General features: G+C 46.2%; 1 protein-coding gene and 1 long non-coding RNA gene across 5 annotated transcripts; one reads left to right on the plus strand and one right to left on the minus strand.

The window, feature by feature from the left end:
* Positions 1-382: 382 nt before the first annotated feature.
* On the plus strand, positions 383-9,462 carry ZNF397 (zinc finger protein 397). 4 transcript variants are annotated; one of them, XM_023764512.1, is made up of 5 exons: positions 383-431; positions 1,888-2,380; positions 2,646-2,775; positions 5,985-6,515; positions 8,095-9,462. In XM_023764512.1, exons 2-5 carry the CDS (start codon positions 1,967-1,969, stop codon positions 8,277-8,279), a joined length of 1,260 nt encoding a protein of 419 aa, XP_023620280.1. In that variant the 5' UTR covers positions 383-431; positions 1,888-1,966; the 3' UTR covers positions 8,280-9,462. The 4 variants fall into 4 exon arrangements, with proteins under 4 accessions (XP_023620280.1, XP_023620281.1, XP_006109753.2 ...); XM_023764513.1 differs by having other exon boundaries at positions 8,326-9,462; XM_006109691.3 differs by lacking the exon at positions 8,095-9,462 and having other exon boundaries at positions 5,985-7,053.
* On the minus strand, positions 7,481-16,683 carry LOC106699193. The gene is made up of 4 exons (XR_001350672.2): positions 16,547-16,683; positions 11,966-12,007; positions 10,697-10,821; positions 7,481-7,872 (listed from the first exon to the last, which is right to left on the minus strand). It is a non-coding gene; the product is annotated as an uncharacterized LOC106699193 (long non-coding RNA).

Below are 16,683 nucleotides of genomic sequence, written 5' to 3' on the forward strand. Positions count from 1 at the left end.
GTGTGGATTTTGTGGGAGACCCGGGAACAGCACTGGGAATACAGGAACACGTTCCTAAAGCATCGGAGGTGGACGCACCGGGAGTGACCTGGCGTCAACATGGAGGGCGGCGGAGGGTGGAGGGAGAAGAAGGTGGTGGGAGGAGGTGGGCGGCGGGCGGCCCAGGTGGGGAGGGGCGGCCTCTCACGGCGCCCCCGCCTGCCCGCCCCTCCGCCGCGCCGTCCACGCCCCCGGCGGGGAGTCCTGGCTCCGCGGACGCCGGGGGCGGGCGGTGGGAAGGACAGGATCCAGGGCGCGGATTGGCTGCCCGTGAGCGCGGGGCGGGGCGGAGGGGGCTCGGGGAGTCGCGGGCGGAAGGCCACGGGGGTGCACTTCCGGTCTTTGTGTCTCGCCGCCGGGTCGCTGGCCCGCTCGCCGCTGCTGGCTCTGCGGTGAGGGACGCGGGCCCCGAGGCGGAGGGAGGCGGGAGGGCGCGGGGGGCAGAGCCCGCTCCTCGGCGGCCCGTCCCCGGGGCCGCGGCCCCTCGTGGGGCCGCGCCTGCTGGCGACCTGGGGACGCGGTGAGGCCGGCGCGCGGGTCCCCTGCGTCCCGCGGGGAGGGCACTGCTCCCCACCGCCCCGATCTTGCAAATGCTGCGGCCGAACCGAATATAAAGTAGAAAGGCCGGTGCGGCGGAGCTGAATAAACCACAGATTTGCAGCCTCAATATTCTCACCTCGCCAGCTGATGGGCGTGTTGGGGTTAAGTGTTACTGTCCTGCTCACTCAAGGGCATACCTACCCTCCTGTGGACAGTCCCCCATCCCAACGGCAGAGCCTGCCTGGCCTTTATCAGAAAATGTAATACATGCTCGTTGCCATATTTCACTTTTTAAAAATGTCTACTCCGGTTTATCCTAAGCTTCTTGAGAGCTGAGACTGGCTTTTCACTTGTGACTCTATATCTGACAGGGTTTGGAACACGTGGTAAGCATTTAACAAGTTCTTCTTGGTTATTCCTAGGGAGAGCCATTTATTCAGGAGCAAACACCTTTGCATCCTATTACCGGGCTCCGGACAGAGCCCGTAATTCGTTCCTCAGTGATCCTTGAAGAAATTCAGTGAATACCAACATTGATCAAATGGCAAATAGTCAAAAATATTTTTTATTTAAATCAAATAATGTTTAATATGCATTTTTTAAAAGTGTTTTACTACCTTAAATGAATCAACACTATTTGCCGTAGATAGGTTACTAAAAATATATACTTTAAAATCAGCATTTTTAAATCCAAGCTAGATACTGTTACCCTTGGTAGTGTGAGGTGTATAACTTTATTAAAGAGGGAGTTCTGCCCTGGCTGGTTTGGCTCAGTGGATGGAGCGTCGGCCTGTGGACTGAAGGGTCCCGGGATTGATTCCAGTCAAGGGCACATGCCCGGGTTGCAGGCTTGATCCCCAGTGGGGGGCCTGCAGGAGGCAGTCCATCAATGATTCTCTCATCATTGATGTTTCTCTCCCTCTCCCTTCCTCTCTGAAATCAATAAAAATACATTTTTTAAAAAAGAGTTCTGCAAGTTTTACATATGTGTTAAAGACAGATTTTTCTCCTCAATGCATCAGAATTGAAAGAATTAAAAAGGAAATTTCTCAGTATGTGACTCATGTTAATATTGCATTATTTTGCTTCTAAAATAATTTCTTATAGAATTGGTGGTAGAAATCCTGCAAAATAGGAGACGGAGAAAGACATGAGTGATTTTTAGTTTGTCACTTGATTATTATTTATTTACAATCTCAAACTAGCTCCCTTTCAGTATGTTACTGGGCTGACTGATGTTTATTATTATCAGTTCTTCGAGGTTTTTTTTTCACTGCTGTAAGTTAACAGTGCTTTTTCACCCTTCAGGAAAGAAGAGGTTACTCAAAGAACTTCTGAAGTAGAGAACCCAGTTGTGAATTTTTTTTATCAGCTGTTTCAGGCCGGAATGGCTATGGAATCCAGAGCCGTTTCAACCCTGCTACCTCCAGATCCTCAGGAACGAGAACTAATACTAGTGAAAGTAGAAGAAAGCCTTCCCTGGGGGCAGAAATTAAAGCAGAATGGGAGTACCCGATCTTGCCAAGAATTGTTTCGCCAGCAGTTCAGAAAGTTTTGCTACCAGGAGACACCTGGGCCCCGGGAGGCCCTGGGCCGACTCCAGGAGCTGTGCTACCAGTGGCTCATGCCGGAGTTGCACACGAAGGAGCAGATTCTGGAGCTGCTGGTGCTGGAGCAGTTCCTGAGCATCCTGCCCGAGGAGCTGCAGGCCTGGGTTCAGCAATATGGTCCAAAAAGTGGCGAGGAAGCCGTGACTCTGTTGGAGGATTTGGAGAGGGAATTTGATGATCCTGGACAGCAGGTGGGGACTGGGAGATGCACTGTGTTGTGGGAAAAGGAATTTACACACTGGAGCATGTGGCGTCATCATAACAGCAGGATGAAAATTTGTCTCTGCTGAACCATGACCCTGACGTGACTACGAGGGCCATGCCCTTCTCTACCATAAGTAGTTGTTTTTCCCTTGTCCCTCATGCCCGGGGAGGTCTTCGTTAACCTCTGAGGTTTTTACTAAGCGTTTCCCTAGGGATTTTCTCACCACGCTAACCATATTTTACTGGTTTCAGATTCCGGCTAGTCCGCAAGGACAAGCATTACCCTGGAAGGATTGGACACGGCTTGGAGCATCCCACGAGTTAAACATCCAACTCCAGCCTTTAAAGGCACAGCTGAAGCCTTGCCTTTCCTCCCAAAGTGGTAAGAAACAGAAACTCATCTGGGAACTGTTATCAATTAGGCCTCTGGCCTTGAAGATACACAATGAATTGCATTTTACAAACATGCCACATGTAAGCCTCACCTTTATTATTCTAGGCCAGAGGTGCTCTGACCTAGAATTTAGCCACTTTGTATTCAGCAACCTTAACAAATTAGTCAGGCTTCCTTGTATCGGTTGCCCTGTTGTTTCTTTACTTATTCCTTCATTATATATCTTACCTGGATACTAATACATGTCTGATATGGTGATAGGCACTGGGTCTCATAACTTTCAGGTTTATGTAGGTGGTGGACAAGCAAAACGGCAATTGCAGTATAGTGTAGTAAATTACAGAATAAGAGTAGGCACTGGGCACTATATCCAATCTTAGCGGTTCAAGGAATAATTCTTAAAGACACATCTAAGACTTGAACTAGAAGTGGGAAGAATCCACGTAAATAGGTGGGAAAATAGGCTAAAGGAAAAGACTGTCTCAATATTTCTGACACCGGATGTATGAGGTTTTCCCTCACAGTAAGCAGTTCTGACACTAGCTCCCCAAAATGAGTGCAGATCCCACAGGTTAAGGTTTCAGTCCCACAAGACTGACCCCCACTACAGATGCCAGTTGCATGTAACGAGTCCAGGTTACCACACATCTGACTTTTGTGAATTGGCAGTTCCACGACCCCTCCAGGTTTCATAATTTGCTCGAATGACTCACAGGACTCAGGGAAACACCTTACTTACTACTACTGATTTATTATAAAGGATACAAATGAACTAGCGGTACATAAGGTAAAGTCCAGAAAGGTCCTGAGTGCAGAGCTTCTGTAGCTGTGAAGTTTGGGGTGCCGTTCTTCTGGCATGTGGATGCATTCACCATCCTGGAAGCTCTCTGAATCCCTTTAAGGTTTTTATGGAGGTTTCATTACCTGGGCACAATTGATTAAATCATTGGCTGTTGATGATTAGCTAACTCAACCCAGCCCTTCTTCCTGAAGGTCAGGGAATGGGGCTGAAAGTTCCAATGTTCTAATCACTTGGTTGGTTCCTATGGCAATCAGCCTACCTCCAAGAGTCAACTCATTAGCATAAACCCAGGTATGGTTGGTAGGGGCTTATGAATAACAGAAGGCACTCCTCTCACATCTACCACTTAGGAAATTTAAACACTGTGCCCAGAACTGGGGATGAAGAACAAATATCTATATATATAAAAGCCTAATATGAAAATTGTCCCCGTGGGAGTTTGACCAGGAGACTGGGAGTTCAATCGCTCGCTATGATGTGCGCTGAACACCAGGGGGCGGTGTGGAACAAAGGAAGAAAGACCCTGGCCAGCAGCCGGAAGGCCCCGATCGGCCCTGATGGCCAGCCAGGCCTAGGGACCCTACCCATGCACTGGCCCTCTAGTTAATTATAATACGAGAGGCCTGGTGCATGAAAATTTATGCACTGGAGGGTGGTTCCTCAGCCCGGCCTGCCCCCTCTCACAATCCGGGAGCCCTCAGGGGTAGGAGGCGACCCAGTGATCAGGGGAAGGTGACGCTCCATCACACCTCTGCTGCTGCCACTGCCAGCAGCGCAAGCCTCGGCTGGCCCTGGTTACCTGAGCCTCGGGCAGTCCTGGGGGGCTGAGGGGACTGGGGGACTCCGGAGGCAGGCACGTGGCTGCCACCCCAGCGGGGCTGATGGGACTGGGCGCCGCCATCTTTTAGGGTGTGGCAGTCAATTAGCATATTCCCTTCTTATTGGCTGTGGGCACCGCCATCTTTGAGGGCAGGCAGTCATTTAGCATATTCCCTCCTTATTGGCTGTGGGCGCCGCCATCTTCGAAGGCAGGCAGTCAATTTGCATATTCCCTCCTTATTGGCTGTGGGCACCGCCATCTTTTGAGGGCAGGGCGGTCAATTAGCATATTCCCTCATTGGCTGTGGGTGCTGCCATCTTTGTGACAGTGTGAGGGTCAATTAGCATATTCCCTCTTTATTAGATAGTATCACACAAGCAAAGGCCGCAAAGTCCTAAAGGTGAGAGACTATAGCCCATTGTAGGAATTGCAGAAAATTCTATTTAACTTGAACAGAGAATTTATAGAGGAGAGGTGGTAAGAGAAACTAGACAGGAAAATGGGACCCAGATTGTGGAAACCTGTATGTCATTCTACTTAGTTTGTACAGTGCAGTGGGTACATGTGAAGGGATTTGGACAAGGGAATGACATGATTGGGTGTGTGTTTTAAAATTTAGTTGCAGGATGGAGAATGCATTTTAAGGTAAGAGTAGATAGAGCCCTGTTAGAAACTGTTATAATCAAGTGGCCACGGTGAATAAATCAAGGTGTATTGTGGTGAGAGGTGGGGAATATCAAAGCCGACTCCTGCTTATCGGTATTTATTGTATTGTAGTAGCTGGTCATTGTTAAAGTGGAGCATGTGGCTAGGAGTTGAGGTTTCAGGTTTCAGTCTTAAACTGCTTGGTTAATAGTGGGCCTATTTCATATACATGGAAAACATAAAGGAAAAAACACACGGATGATGTATTTAGGTGCTTGTGAAATATTCACAAGTAATATGTCCAGTCAGCATTGGATATGCAAGTCTAGAGCTTATCAGAGGAAACAGGATAGAACTGGGGATCTGATTAGCGTATAACATAAGTACATTAGTAATTGAAGTCTAGGGGATGGACATTTTGTAGACTGGGGATGATACATGAGAGCCCAGCACAAAATTTGAAGGAACTCATGTTTGAGTGGTTGGTCTTGACTCTGAGAAGGAACAGCCACAGAAATCAGGCTAATATAGCTGTTTCTGGAAGGGAGGTGTTGTCCACAGAGTCAGTGTTACAGATATATGTGAATAGTGACATCTTTTGTGGTTGGAGCATCTGTTTTCTCTCACATAGAAAGTGAGTATTGCCGAAACCGGTTTGGCTCAGTGGATAGAGCGTCGGCCTGCGGACTGAAAGGTCCCAGGTTCGATTCCGGTCAAGGGCATGTACCTGGGTTGCAGGCACATCCCCAGTAGGAGATGTGCAGGAGGCAGCTGATCGATGTTTCTCTCTCATCGATGTTTCTAACTCTCTAACTCTCTCCCTTCCTCTCTGTAAAAAATCAATAAAATATATTTAAAAAAAAAAAAAAAAGAAAGTATTGAGAGTGATTGGAGAAACTAAAAATCTGGTTTTTGCTATTATCATTTCAGATTGTGAGAACAATGGATCAGCGGCAAAGAAGGATATTTCAGGAGGAAAAGCAGGACTTCTCCAGGAACTCTCATTCGGAAGAATTAGTGAACACAAAAGCCACTTCAAGAGGCTGCAAGGAAGTGCTTCAGGGGAGAAATTAGGAAGCTCCCCTTCCCCAGCAGGCAGTTGTAGTCAAGCCATCACACACAGATCTCTAGGAAAGAGATTCCACCATGAGCCCCAGAGAAGCCTGATTCTAAGTACAAGCTCTAGAACATTTCAGAAAGTTCCTACGGAAGAGAGACCTCATAGATGTGATGTATGTGGGCACAGCTTTAAACAGCATTCCTCTCTAACACAACATCAGAGAATCCATACCGGAGAAAAGCCCTACAAATGCAGCCAGTGTGGGAAGGCCTTTAGCTTGAGGTCGTATCTGATTATTCATCAGAGAATCCACAGTGGTGAGAAAGCATATGAATGTAGTGAGTGTGGAAAAGCCTTCAATCAGAGCTCGGCCCTCATTAGACATCGGAAAATTCATACAGGTGAGAAAGCTTGTAAGTGTAATGAATGTGGCAAAGCATTCAGTCAAAGTTCATATCTCATCATCCATCAAAGAATTCATACTGGTGAGAAACCCTATGAGTGTAATGAGTGTGGGAAAACCTTTAGCCAAAGCTCAAAGCTTGTAAGACACCAGCGAATCCACACAGGAGAGAGACCTTATGAATGTAATGAATGTGGGAAAGCATTCAGGCAGAGCTCGGAGCTGATAACCCATCAGAGAATACATAGTGGAGAGAAGCCCTATGAATGCAATGAGTGTGGAAGAGCCTTCAGTTTGAGCTCAAACCTCATTAGACATCAGAGAATTCATAGTGGAGAGGAACCTTATCAGTGTATTGAATGTGGCAAAACATTCAAAAGGAGCTCAGCCCTGGTTCAGCATCAGAGAATCCACTCTGGGGATGAGGCTTATATATGTAATGAATGTGGGAAGGCTTTCCGGCACAGATCAGTCCTCATGCGCCATCAGAGAGTCCACACTGTAAAGTAACTGGTGAATACAATGAATATTGTAAATACTTCTGTCAGATGTTTATGTTTGTTAATCAAAAGGGTTTACTTTGAGCAAGACTCCATGAAGGTTGTGAACTCCTAGGTCTCGAGTCAGTCTGACTTTATGCAGCACTACCCCGTGCGCATGCACATTGTCCCTTGAAAGCTTTTCCTGTGACTAGTCAGAACAGTAGATGGAAGAATTGTTGCTTCCTCCTTTTCTCTCATCATTAGGAATACTCAGGAAATAGGAAAAATGGGACTTTTGCATTGAAACCTCAGTTTCCAGGAGAATGTCATGAAGAGGGTAAGCCGTCCATGCTCTGTCACTGCGTTCGATCGCTGGTGTGCCAGGCTTGGGGGACGGTGTGGACAATATGAGGGACATTTTGTCTCAGGAATGCAAAAGTTTACTAATCCATTAAGAACAGTGACAGGACAGCAAGACCAATAGGGGAACAGTTTCATTAGTGATTTAATGAGCCCAGGGTCGACCAGAGTGAGACAATAATTCAGATTAATTTATCCAGCAGTTCTTTTTGAGTGCTTGCTTTGTGCCAGGAACTAGGTATAATGGAAAATAAAGACATTTTGTACAGTTTAATGAGCAGAGCAAACCAGCAATGACACTAGTATGATCAGTGCCACGTGCCATTAAGGAGTCCCTAACCCAACCTTGGTCAAGGAAAAATGATCTGAAGGATGAGGGGGAACATAGATACAGGCCCGGAAGAAAGTCTGAGAAATTAAAAGTCCCCTTGGTGTGGAGCATGCCGGGTGAGTTCCTGGGGAAGTAGTCAGGTTTGTAAGACGTGTGGATGCAGCCAGTCTCTTCAGCAGTGCCTACAGTAAAATAGGAGCCAGGAGAAGTTTGTTAATAGAAAAACCCTGGAGTCCTTGGACCACGGGGTGGTGAGTTTTGTCTTCGTCTGGTGTGACCCAGAAAAGGGTTAATAAGTAGTTTCCTTGCCCTACCTGTAGGCTAGACTTTTCGTGGGGGTGGGGGTGGGGCCAGAAAGACCCCAGCCTGGAGGTTGAGAGTCTGTCTAAATGTCCCTCTCCCAGAAAGAAGGACATCTTTGGTTCTTACCAGTAAGACTGACAAAGCTGCTATCAACTTCCACCTTCCAGTGCTCAGGATCAGAAGCTGCTATGGCTACCATATCACTGGGGGCTGCACCCCCACAGTTCCTCCTGCACTGCCTTGGGCTCTGGTGCTGAAGAACATTTGTCAGTTGCTGGGTCTGTGACTTATTCTCCAAGCACCTCACACGCAGTTTTGTTTTATATCAGCAGCATTCAGTCTTTCATGAATTCGGTTCAAGACAAAGCTAAAGGGAAGTGGCAACAGTCATGGTCCATCCAGAGATTCCCATCTTCTGAGGGACCGGGCCGGAAAAGTACCCCTAGACTGGTACTTCTCTACAATGTGGAAAGGGGTATAAGCTAGCCAGCAACAGAAAAACATGTTATTCAAAATACCTAACAGTTATCACTCACCAAAAATAGAAACCTATGGGCATGCAGAGGATAAATAGAGAGGGAGTACTCCAGTTGGGGCATACGCAGATGAGCATGTATTAACCAGCAGGAACGGCAGGAGGGCTAACTGCTCAAGCTTAGAATGAAAAAAGAAAGGGAGAGAATCATTTGGAAAAGATGGTAACATGTAACAAGAGCTAGTCAACTCCTGTTTTCTTCCACAGAGAAAGATCCAAACTGAAAGGGTAGGACAAACTAACTAGGAATGATACACCATCTATTACAGAAGGAGGATATTCTTTACACAGAGAGTTCTTACAGAGATCAATAAGAAACGCAATAGGTACTTGTTTGGGCTTTGTGTATATGTACTCGTTATTTGTCAGACGCCCATATTTTGCAGACGAGGAATGAAGGCTTAGGATCACGGCTTACTCTGTGTCATGTCGCTACACAGTGGTGAGGTTAGACTGAACCAGGCAGTAGGAATCCAGAACCCTTCTGTTTCTCTACACTGTCTCCCCATTAGAAAGTCACAACAGAAAAAAGGTTTCTTAAATAGGCAAAACACAAAAGAATAAATTCAATGCACACTAAGTGTTCAGCCTTGCTGGAATTAAAAACGCTATATTGAAGCAAGAGTTGAGATGTCCCTCACACAACAATTCAGGGAAACTGGGACGCTGATGTTGCAAGTGGGATGTGAGTAGATACTGCCTCTGGCAATCAAACCAGAAGCCTTAAGCATTGCCTTTTGACTTTCACATTCTACCTATAAATTATGCTTCAGAAACCAGCAGGGATGTATACAGTCTTAAAAGTGATGTTGATATAAATGACAAAGCATTATTATCTTATGTAAAAATAAAAGACAATTATGTACAGTATGATTCCATGTAAAAATATATTTATGCATTAAATATTGGAAATAAATCTTAAAGTGCTATATTGGTTCTGAGTGATGACATAGATTATTTCATTTTCTCTTACACTTTTCTGTGTCTTCCAAATTTTCTTGCAATAAATATTTAAAACTCTAAAATTAGAGAGAAAGGGTATGAAAGGGAGTGGAAGCCCAGGGTAGTGGAGAAGTATTAAGAAAAGCACATACTCTCCATAGCATCTCTTCCAAGTCCTAGGAGATTAGCTAACTTGTTAACTCGGATTGTGACTTCCTTGTTGGTAAATGACAATGGTAGACATACCCATCTCACACTAATATATACACAATGTCTGCTACAAATTATAAGTCTGCAAATGTGAACTATTTGCATGAAGGAGATTTACAGGTGAGAAAAGGAATAGCCTTGAAGCAGAGACCTTTGTTCTTGCTAGTTCTTTTCCATTCATTCTGCAGCTGTAAGCAAGTCACCTGACAGTCTGGACCCTCAGTTTAAAGGAGCTGAAGTAGGTGATCCCTTACAGTTAGAGCCTCAACATTCTACGTGTATATAAAGGGGAGGGGAGGGCACCAATATAAGCTAGATGTCAAAGGTAATTGTTTTTTCCTTCACCAGCTGGATGGAAAGTAATTCATGTCTTTCCCTTTTGCTCAGGCCTTGTTTCTTTTGGGATAGAGGCAGTCCAGGGGGGAACAATGTTAACCTTAAATGGATCTTGCACAACAGATTCATAGATTTGATTTTATTTTTATTGATTTCAGAGAGGAAGGAAGAGGAAGAGAAAGAAACATCAATGATGAGAGAGAATCATCGAGTGGCTGTCTCCTGCACGCCCCCTACTGAGGGCCAAGCTTGTGCCCTTGGTTGGGATTGAACCCGGGACCCTTTAGTCCATAGGCCGACGCTCTATCCACTGAGCCAAACCAGCTAGGTCCAGATCCACAGATTTTAAAAGATAATGTGCAGCCTGGCTGGTTAAGCATCGACCCATGAACCAGGAGGTCATGGTTTGATACCTGGTCAGGGCACACGCCCAGGATATGGGCTCAGATCCCCAGTAGGGGGCGTGTAGGAGGCAACCAATCTGATTCTCATCATTGACGTTTCTATCTCCCTCTCTCTTCCTCTCTGAAATAAAAACATTTTAAAAAATAAACAAGATAAAGATAATGTGCAATTTAGACAAGGTGCTTAATATCAGTTTCCTACCTCTTCTCCCTCATTTCCAGAGGCTTCAATTTACACTGTCCAGCTGAGAGGATTAGAAATTAAGCGAATCTGACCTTGGTCTCTCCAAGCAGCCCTATGAACTCCTTTGCTTCTCTTGCCCATAAAGTGAATCCTCAGACCACAGGGGGTTGCCAGGTAGATTGACCTCCATGCAGAAGACCTGACCAGGAGAGCATTTCTGCAAAATCAAGAGGAAAGGTGAGCTCTGTGGGCAGACCCCACTTATGCCCATTCACCTCCTGCTTTTGATGGGCCAGAACCTGACATTGCTACTCAAACTTTGTCACTGGCAGCTGGCTTATTGGCTGGTCACAGATCTAAAAGGTCATGGGCTTTTTTTCTTTATAAGTATGGACCTACTGAGAGAGGAAGGGAAGGCCATGGCAATTGCTCTGATTCTTGCTCTCAAAGGTGGGCACAGATGTGTGTATGTGTTTCAAGAGGCTACTTGTGGCCCGGCTGGTGTGGCTCAGTGGTTGAGCAGCAACCTATGAACCAGGAGGTCACGGTTCGTTCCCGGTTGGGGCATATGCCCGGGTTGCGGGCTCAATCCCCAGTGTGGGGCATGCAGGAGGCAGCTGATGAATTATTCTCTCTCATATTTGATGTTTCTATCTCCCTCTCCCTTCCTCTCTGAAATCAATACAAATATATATTTTTAAAAAGAGGCTACTTATTCTCACTCCTATGGTCTTTCAACCACAGTGAAGCCCCAAGTGTACCTAGTGAACTGCTGCCCCAGGGACTAGCTGCCAGTTTCCAGACACTTTCTGGCCCAGGGAATAAAAGCAAAGAACACCAATTCCCTGGCCTCTTCCCACAACTCCCCCCATCCTCCAGCACATCTCCAATCATGATCTTGTGCTCCTTACTCCTGAGGGAATAATTTCAAAGCAAAACTTAAAACTCAAATTTTATTACAATACATCTTGCATTACATTCTAGTGCTAAACAGTTGAAGTAAAAATGTTAAAAATCGGTCACTAAAAATGATTTCCCAAACAAGATTTTTACCAAAAAAATTAAGGTTGGGATAAAAACAAACAAACAGAAAATACTCCAAAATGTTAACAATGTGCCTATGGGAAGTGAGATTGTGGGTGATTTATACTTCCTCATTTTCTGTATTATTAACATGTGCAGTTCACAATCAGAAAAAAAACTATTAAATGCTATTAAAAACATGAAATCGTGATCGTCATCTATTAAAAAAAAAGGCAACTATCCATTTGAAGTCTTCAGTCTTCTGATTGGCCTCACGTAATGATAATCCCACAACCTTTGGACACAAGACTCTCACCCCAAGTTCACATCCCTCTTACCCACAACAGCTCTGATCACCAAGTCTTCAGAAGCAACAGTATCTGGAAGGGAAATCAGGACATGATAGGAGAGGAATCAAACTCTCTCTTAGGTGTTAATTGCTGAAGGCAATTATGTGTTAACTAAAATTACCAAAATAAAAACTAGCAGAGTTGAGTTTTGAGGAATCTGAGGGGGTAATTCAACAAATATTCATTGCCCCCCGTAGCTTAGCATCCGGAAGCCTGGTGGTGAGAGGGAACAGAGTGAGGAATAGTGGAGCCTGGGAAGGCAGGCCTCCCATTCCTATGTTCCTGTCAGCTTCCCGTTTCCTGGGCCCCAGGTCATGGGACGCAGACACTCCAGTCCCAACTGTCCCTCTAGCCTCCAACATGTTTTCTTTCTCTGGAGCGTGTACATGCCTTTTGCCATAGGACACACAGTTTTCTATCACACAAATCCTCCCGAGCACTTCAAGAGCGCATAGGTCACTCTGAGTCTGGGATCGGCTACCCAACTCAGTGATCATCAATAGGAAGAAACGTCCTCGCTTCTGAACCAGGGTCTGTAAGAACCAAGCCCTTGTTTCTGTCTGAGTCCTCACCAGAAGTATCTCTAATGCTCATGGTTTCTAGCAACATTCTGTTCATGACGACAGATGTATTCTCTGAGATGAGAGGGCAGTTCTCACTGTCCTTTTCACTTCTTTCTGAGCCCCCTCCACAATCACCATTCATGTCCATATTTCTACTAACAATCTCTTCAAGGCATCCTAGTTATTTTTCTATCATGAGCCTTAAAACTCCTCTAGCCATTACCCAATTTCAATACACATCTGCATTATTGGGTGTTTGTTACAGCAGCACCCCACTTCTGGTACCACAAACAGAGTGGCTTCATGCAACAGAAATGTATTCTCACAGCTCTGGAGGTTAGAAGGCCAAGATAAAGGTGCTGGTAGGGCCATGCTCCCTTTGAAGGGTCTGGCCCCGACCTGGCCCTAACTTCTAATGGCTGCCGACCATCCTGGGTGTTCTTTGCCTTGTGGATGCTTCACTTTAGTCTCTGCCTCCACGCTCACATGGCACCTCTCCTCTGTGTCTGAATTTACCTTTTCTTACAAGGACACCAGTGGTTGGATTAGGGCCCATGTTAATCCAGTATGACCTGTCTTAATTTGATTACATCTACAAAGATCCTATTTCCAAATAAAGTCACATTTGCAGGTACCAGAGGTTAGGTGTTAAACATATATTTTTCCAGGGACACAGTTCAACCTACAACATTGTGATAAAGACAAACCAAGGGTTGTTTAAACTGCTGTGACTTGATCTTCAGTTACTTAGAATTGAAGACTTTTCATAATGACCTCATTGGTTGAAGATAAAGGACATTACCTGATCTGAATTCAGCTTTAAAGGTCTTGGGGAAGTCTGGTGGTGTTTCGTTGGGAACTCTGATTATAGTGGCCAATATTTCCTTTTCTGAACCTGACTTTTCAACACTGGTTCTGTTTTTTTTAAAGTCGGAGTCAATGGGACATGCACGTTAACATGTCAAAAATGTCATATTGTTGCCCTAGCCGGTTTGGCTTAGTGGATAGAGTGTTGGCCTGCGGACTGAAGGGTCCCAGGTTCAATTCCGGTCAAGGGCACATGCCCAGATTGTAGGCTCAATCCCCAGTAGGGGTTGTGCAGGAGGCAGACAATCAATGATTCTCTCTCATCACTGATGTTTCTTTCTCTATTTCCCTCTCCCTTCCTCTCTGAAATAAATACATATTTTTTTAAATGTCATACTGTCCATTTAGATGTCACGTTAAAAAAAAAACCCACAGCAGCAGCCTACTTGTTAATATTGATTTGATCAAAAGAAAAGTTAATTTTTAAATGTGGCTTCACAATTTGGATTTATGTTCCTTTTTTACTTGGAACTGGAAATTGATATTTACATTTCTTTTTTTTTTTAATATATATTTTATTTATTGATTTCAGAGAGGAAGGGAGAGGGATAGAGAGTTAGAAACATCAATGAGAGAGAAACATCGAACAGCTGCCTCCTGCACACCCCCTACTGGGGATGTGCCTGAAACCAAGGTACATGCCCTTGACTGGAATCGAACCTGGGACCCTTCAGTCCGCAGGCCGACACTCTATCCACTGAGCCAAACTGGTCAGGGCCTGTTTGGTTTTCTTGATTAAACACCCAGAAGATCTATATTCACATCATCACCCCTGGGTAAAAGGTCAACAAAACCCTCTCCCTTGGTACATGAGAATTAACTTTCGATTAACTTTCTCATTCTGTTTTACTAGAAACCTGTTAAAAGTGGTATGTCAACAATGTCATTCTCATACTCTGCTGGTGGGGATGCAAAATGGTTTAGCCGCTCTGCAAACGGTGTAGCAGTTTCTGAAACTGTTAAACATACACCTACCATGTAAGAAAAAAAAATATGTCCATGTAAATACTTACACATGAGTGTTCATAGCAGTTTTATTTGTAATAGTAAAAAAAATGAACCCAAATGCCCATCAGATAAGCAAATTGTGGCATATATATCCAATGGAATACTTAGCACAAAAAGAAATGGAATATTGACACACATGGTAATACAGGTAAGTCGCAAAATAAGTGAAAGAAACCTGACCAAAAAAGAGTGCATTCTGTATGATTCCACTTAGTAAAATCTCTAGAAAATGAAAACTACTCTATAGCGACAGAAAGCAGACCACTGGGAGGGGGCTGTGGGAGGAGAGGGGGTGTTACCAAGGGAAGGAGAAAACTTTTGGGGGTTGCTGCATGTGTTCACTGTTTTGATTGTGGTGATTTCATGGTTGTATGCATATGACAAGACGTATCAAATCGTATGGTTTTAGCATTTGCTAATTCTTGTATGTCTTTTATGCCTCAGTAATGCTGTTTAAAAAAAAAAAAGTGTCTGTACTTGCTACTTGTGAGGGCTGGACCCAAACAAGCTCCTTACAGGTATATCAGGGTCTCATTCATGCATTCTGAAGATTTCATATATTTCAAGAGGGTCTTGGGCTGGAACAGGAAGCCCTCTCCCTCTACCTTAACCATCACTTCGGCCAGCCACCATTTTCTCATACCTGAACCTTTTTTTGCTGTTAATCCTCACCCGATATTTTTCCCATTGGATTTCAGAGAGTGGAAGGGAGGGGGGGAGGGAGACAGAGAGAAACATCTCTCACACAGATTGGTTGCCTCCCACATGCGCCCCAAAGGCCTGGGACCCTTCAGTCCGTGGGCTGCCGCTCTATCCACTGAGCCAAACTGGCTAGGGCTCATACCTGTACCTTTTCTTCCAAGCATCTTAACCAAGTTGCATGTCTCACCAGTCTCAATTCTCCTCCTAATTCCCCCTTTATTCCCAAGAACACAGTACTAGCTTCCCTACCCTGATGCTCTGCGGCCCACTCCCCACTCCATCTCAGTCCTTCTTTCCACCCTGATCCTGTGGTCATGATGGCTGTGCTGGCAAGCAGACTTTTAGAAAGCGCCGCTGTTTGGTCGATTTGCATATTAGCCTTTAATTATATAGGATACTAGAGGCCTGGTGCTCAGGTGGGCACCCTGGCCTGGCCGGCAATAGGGGCCCAATCGGGTGTCTCGCCCAGTACTGATCAGGCTGATCAGGGCTGGCCAGCTGGGGGAGGGACCACGGGAGGTTGGCCAGCAGCAGGAGGTTGGCTATGGGAGCGCACTGACCACCAGGGGGCAGCTCCTGTGTTGAGTGTCTGCCCCCTGGTGGTCAGTGCGTTCCAAAACAACCCAGTTAAAAGGTCCCCTTAGCAGACCCTATATAATAAAAAGACCAGCAACTGACCAACAAGTCAACAGTCGCTATGATGCGCACTGACACTAGGGGCAGATGCTCAACACAGGAGCTGCCCTGGTGGTCAGTGCATTCCCACAGGGGAGCACCACTTGGCTAACCAGGCTGAGCAGCTGATCCCGGCAGGAAACATCCCCCACCAGGCACAAATCCGTGCACAGGGCCTCTAGTATATATAATGATAAAAGGGCAATATGCTAATTAGACCCAACGTCCTTCCTGACAAAGCCTGGGTCCCAGGTGCTGGAGGGAAGCCGATGCTGGCAGCCGGTGGAAAGAAGGCCTACTCTTGCACAAATTTTCGAGCATTGGGCCTCTAATGTATACATATAATTTTTATTTTACTTCAGAGAGGAAGGGATGTGCCCTTGCTCACAATCAAACCCGGGACCCTTCAGTCTGCAGGCCAAACCGGCTAGGGCCCCTCTGGCCTTTCCTGATGGCAGAAGAGACAACCAGCTGTTTTCCCAGGAATGCGGGATTAACCGCCAGGTCTCCGGTTGTCCCGGCCCTGCTGCTCCAATGCGGTCCCAGAATCTGAGCAGCCCGCACCGGGACCGGCTCCCACCCGCCTACTGCGTCCCTGGGGCCGGCCACCGGCCTGTTCGCAAGGCCCCAGGGGGCTCCGAGGCCCTGCAATGCTCCGGCCTGGGGGGAAAGGGACGAGCACGCGCGGGGGAGGGGCAGCGGGGGAGGCAACGCGGGTAACCGAGGGCGAACTCGTCCTGGAGTCGGAACCTACCCCGCCCAGGGCGCTTTCCCGGGAGGCGTTTTCCGACATTCAGGTCAAGAACCGGCAGACGGGCCAGGGGTCTGTCCCCGCTCCCAGGCCCCTCGCTACGGCCGGGCGGGGCCGGCTCTGGGCTGCGGGCACCTCCG

This window comes from Myotis lucifugus, unplaced genomic scaffold (assembly GCF_000147115.1).
Source record: "Myotis lucifugus unplaced genomic scaffold, Myoluc2.0 scaffold_334, whole genome shotgun sequence".
NCBI lineage: Eukaryota > Metazoa > Chordata > Mammalia > Chiroptera > Vespertilionidae > Myotis > Myotis lucifugus.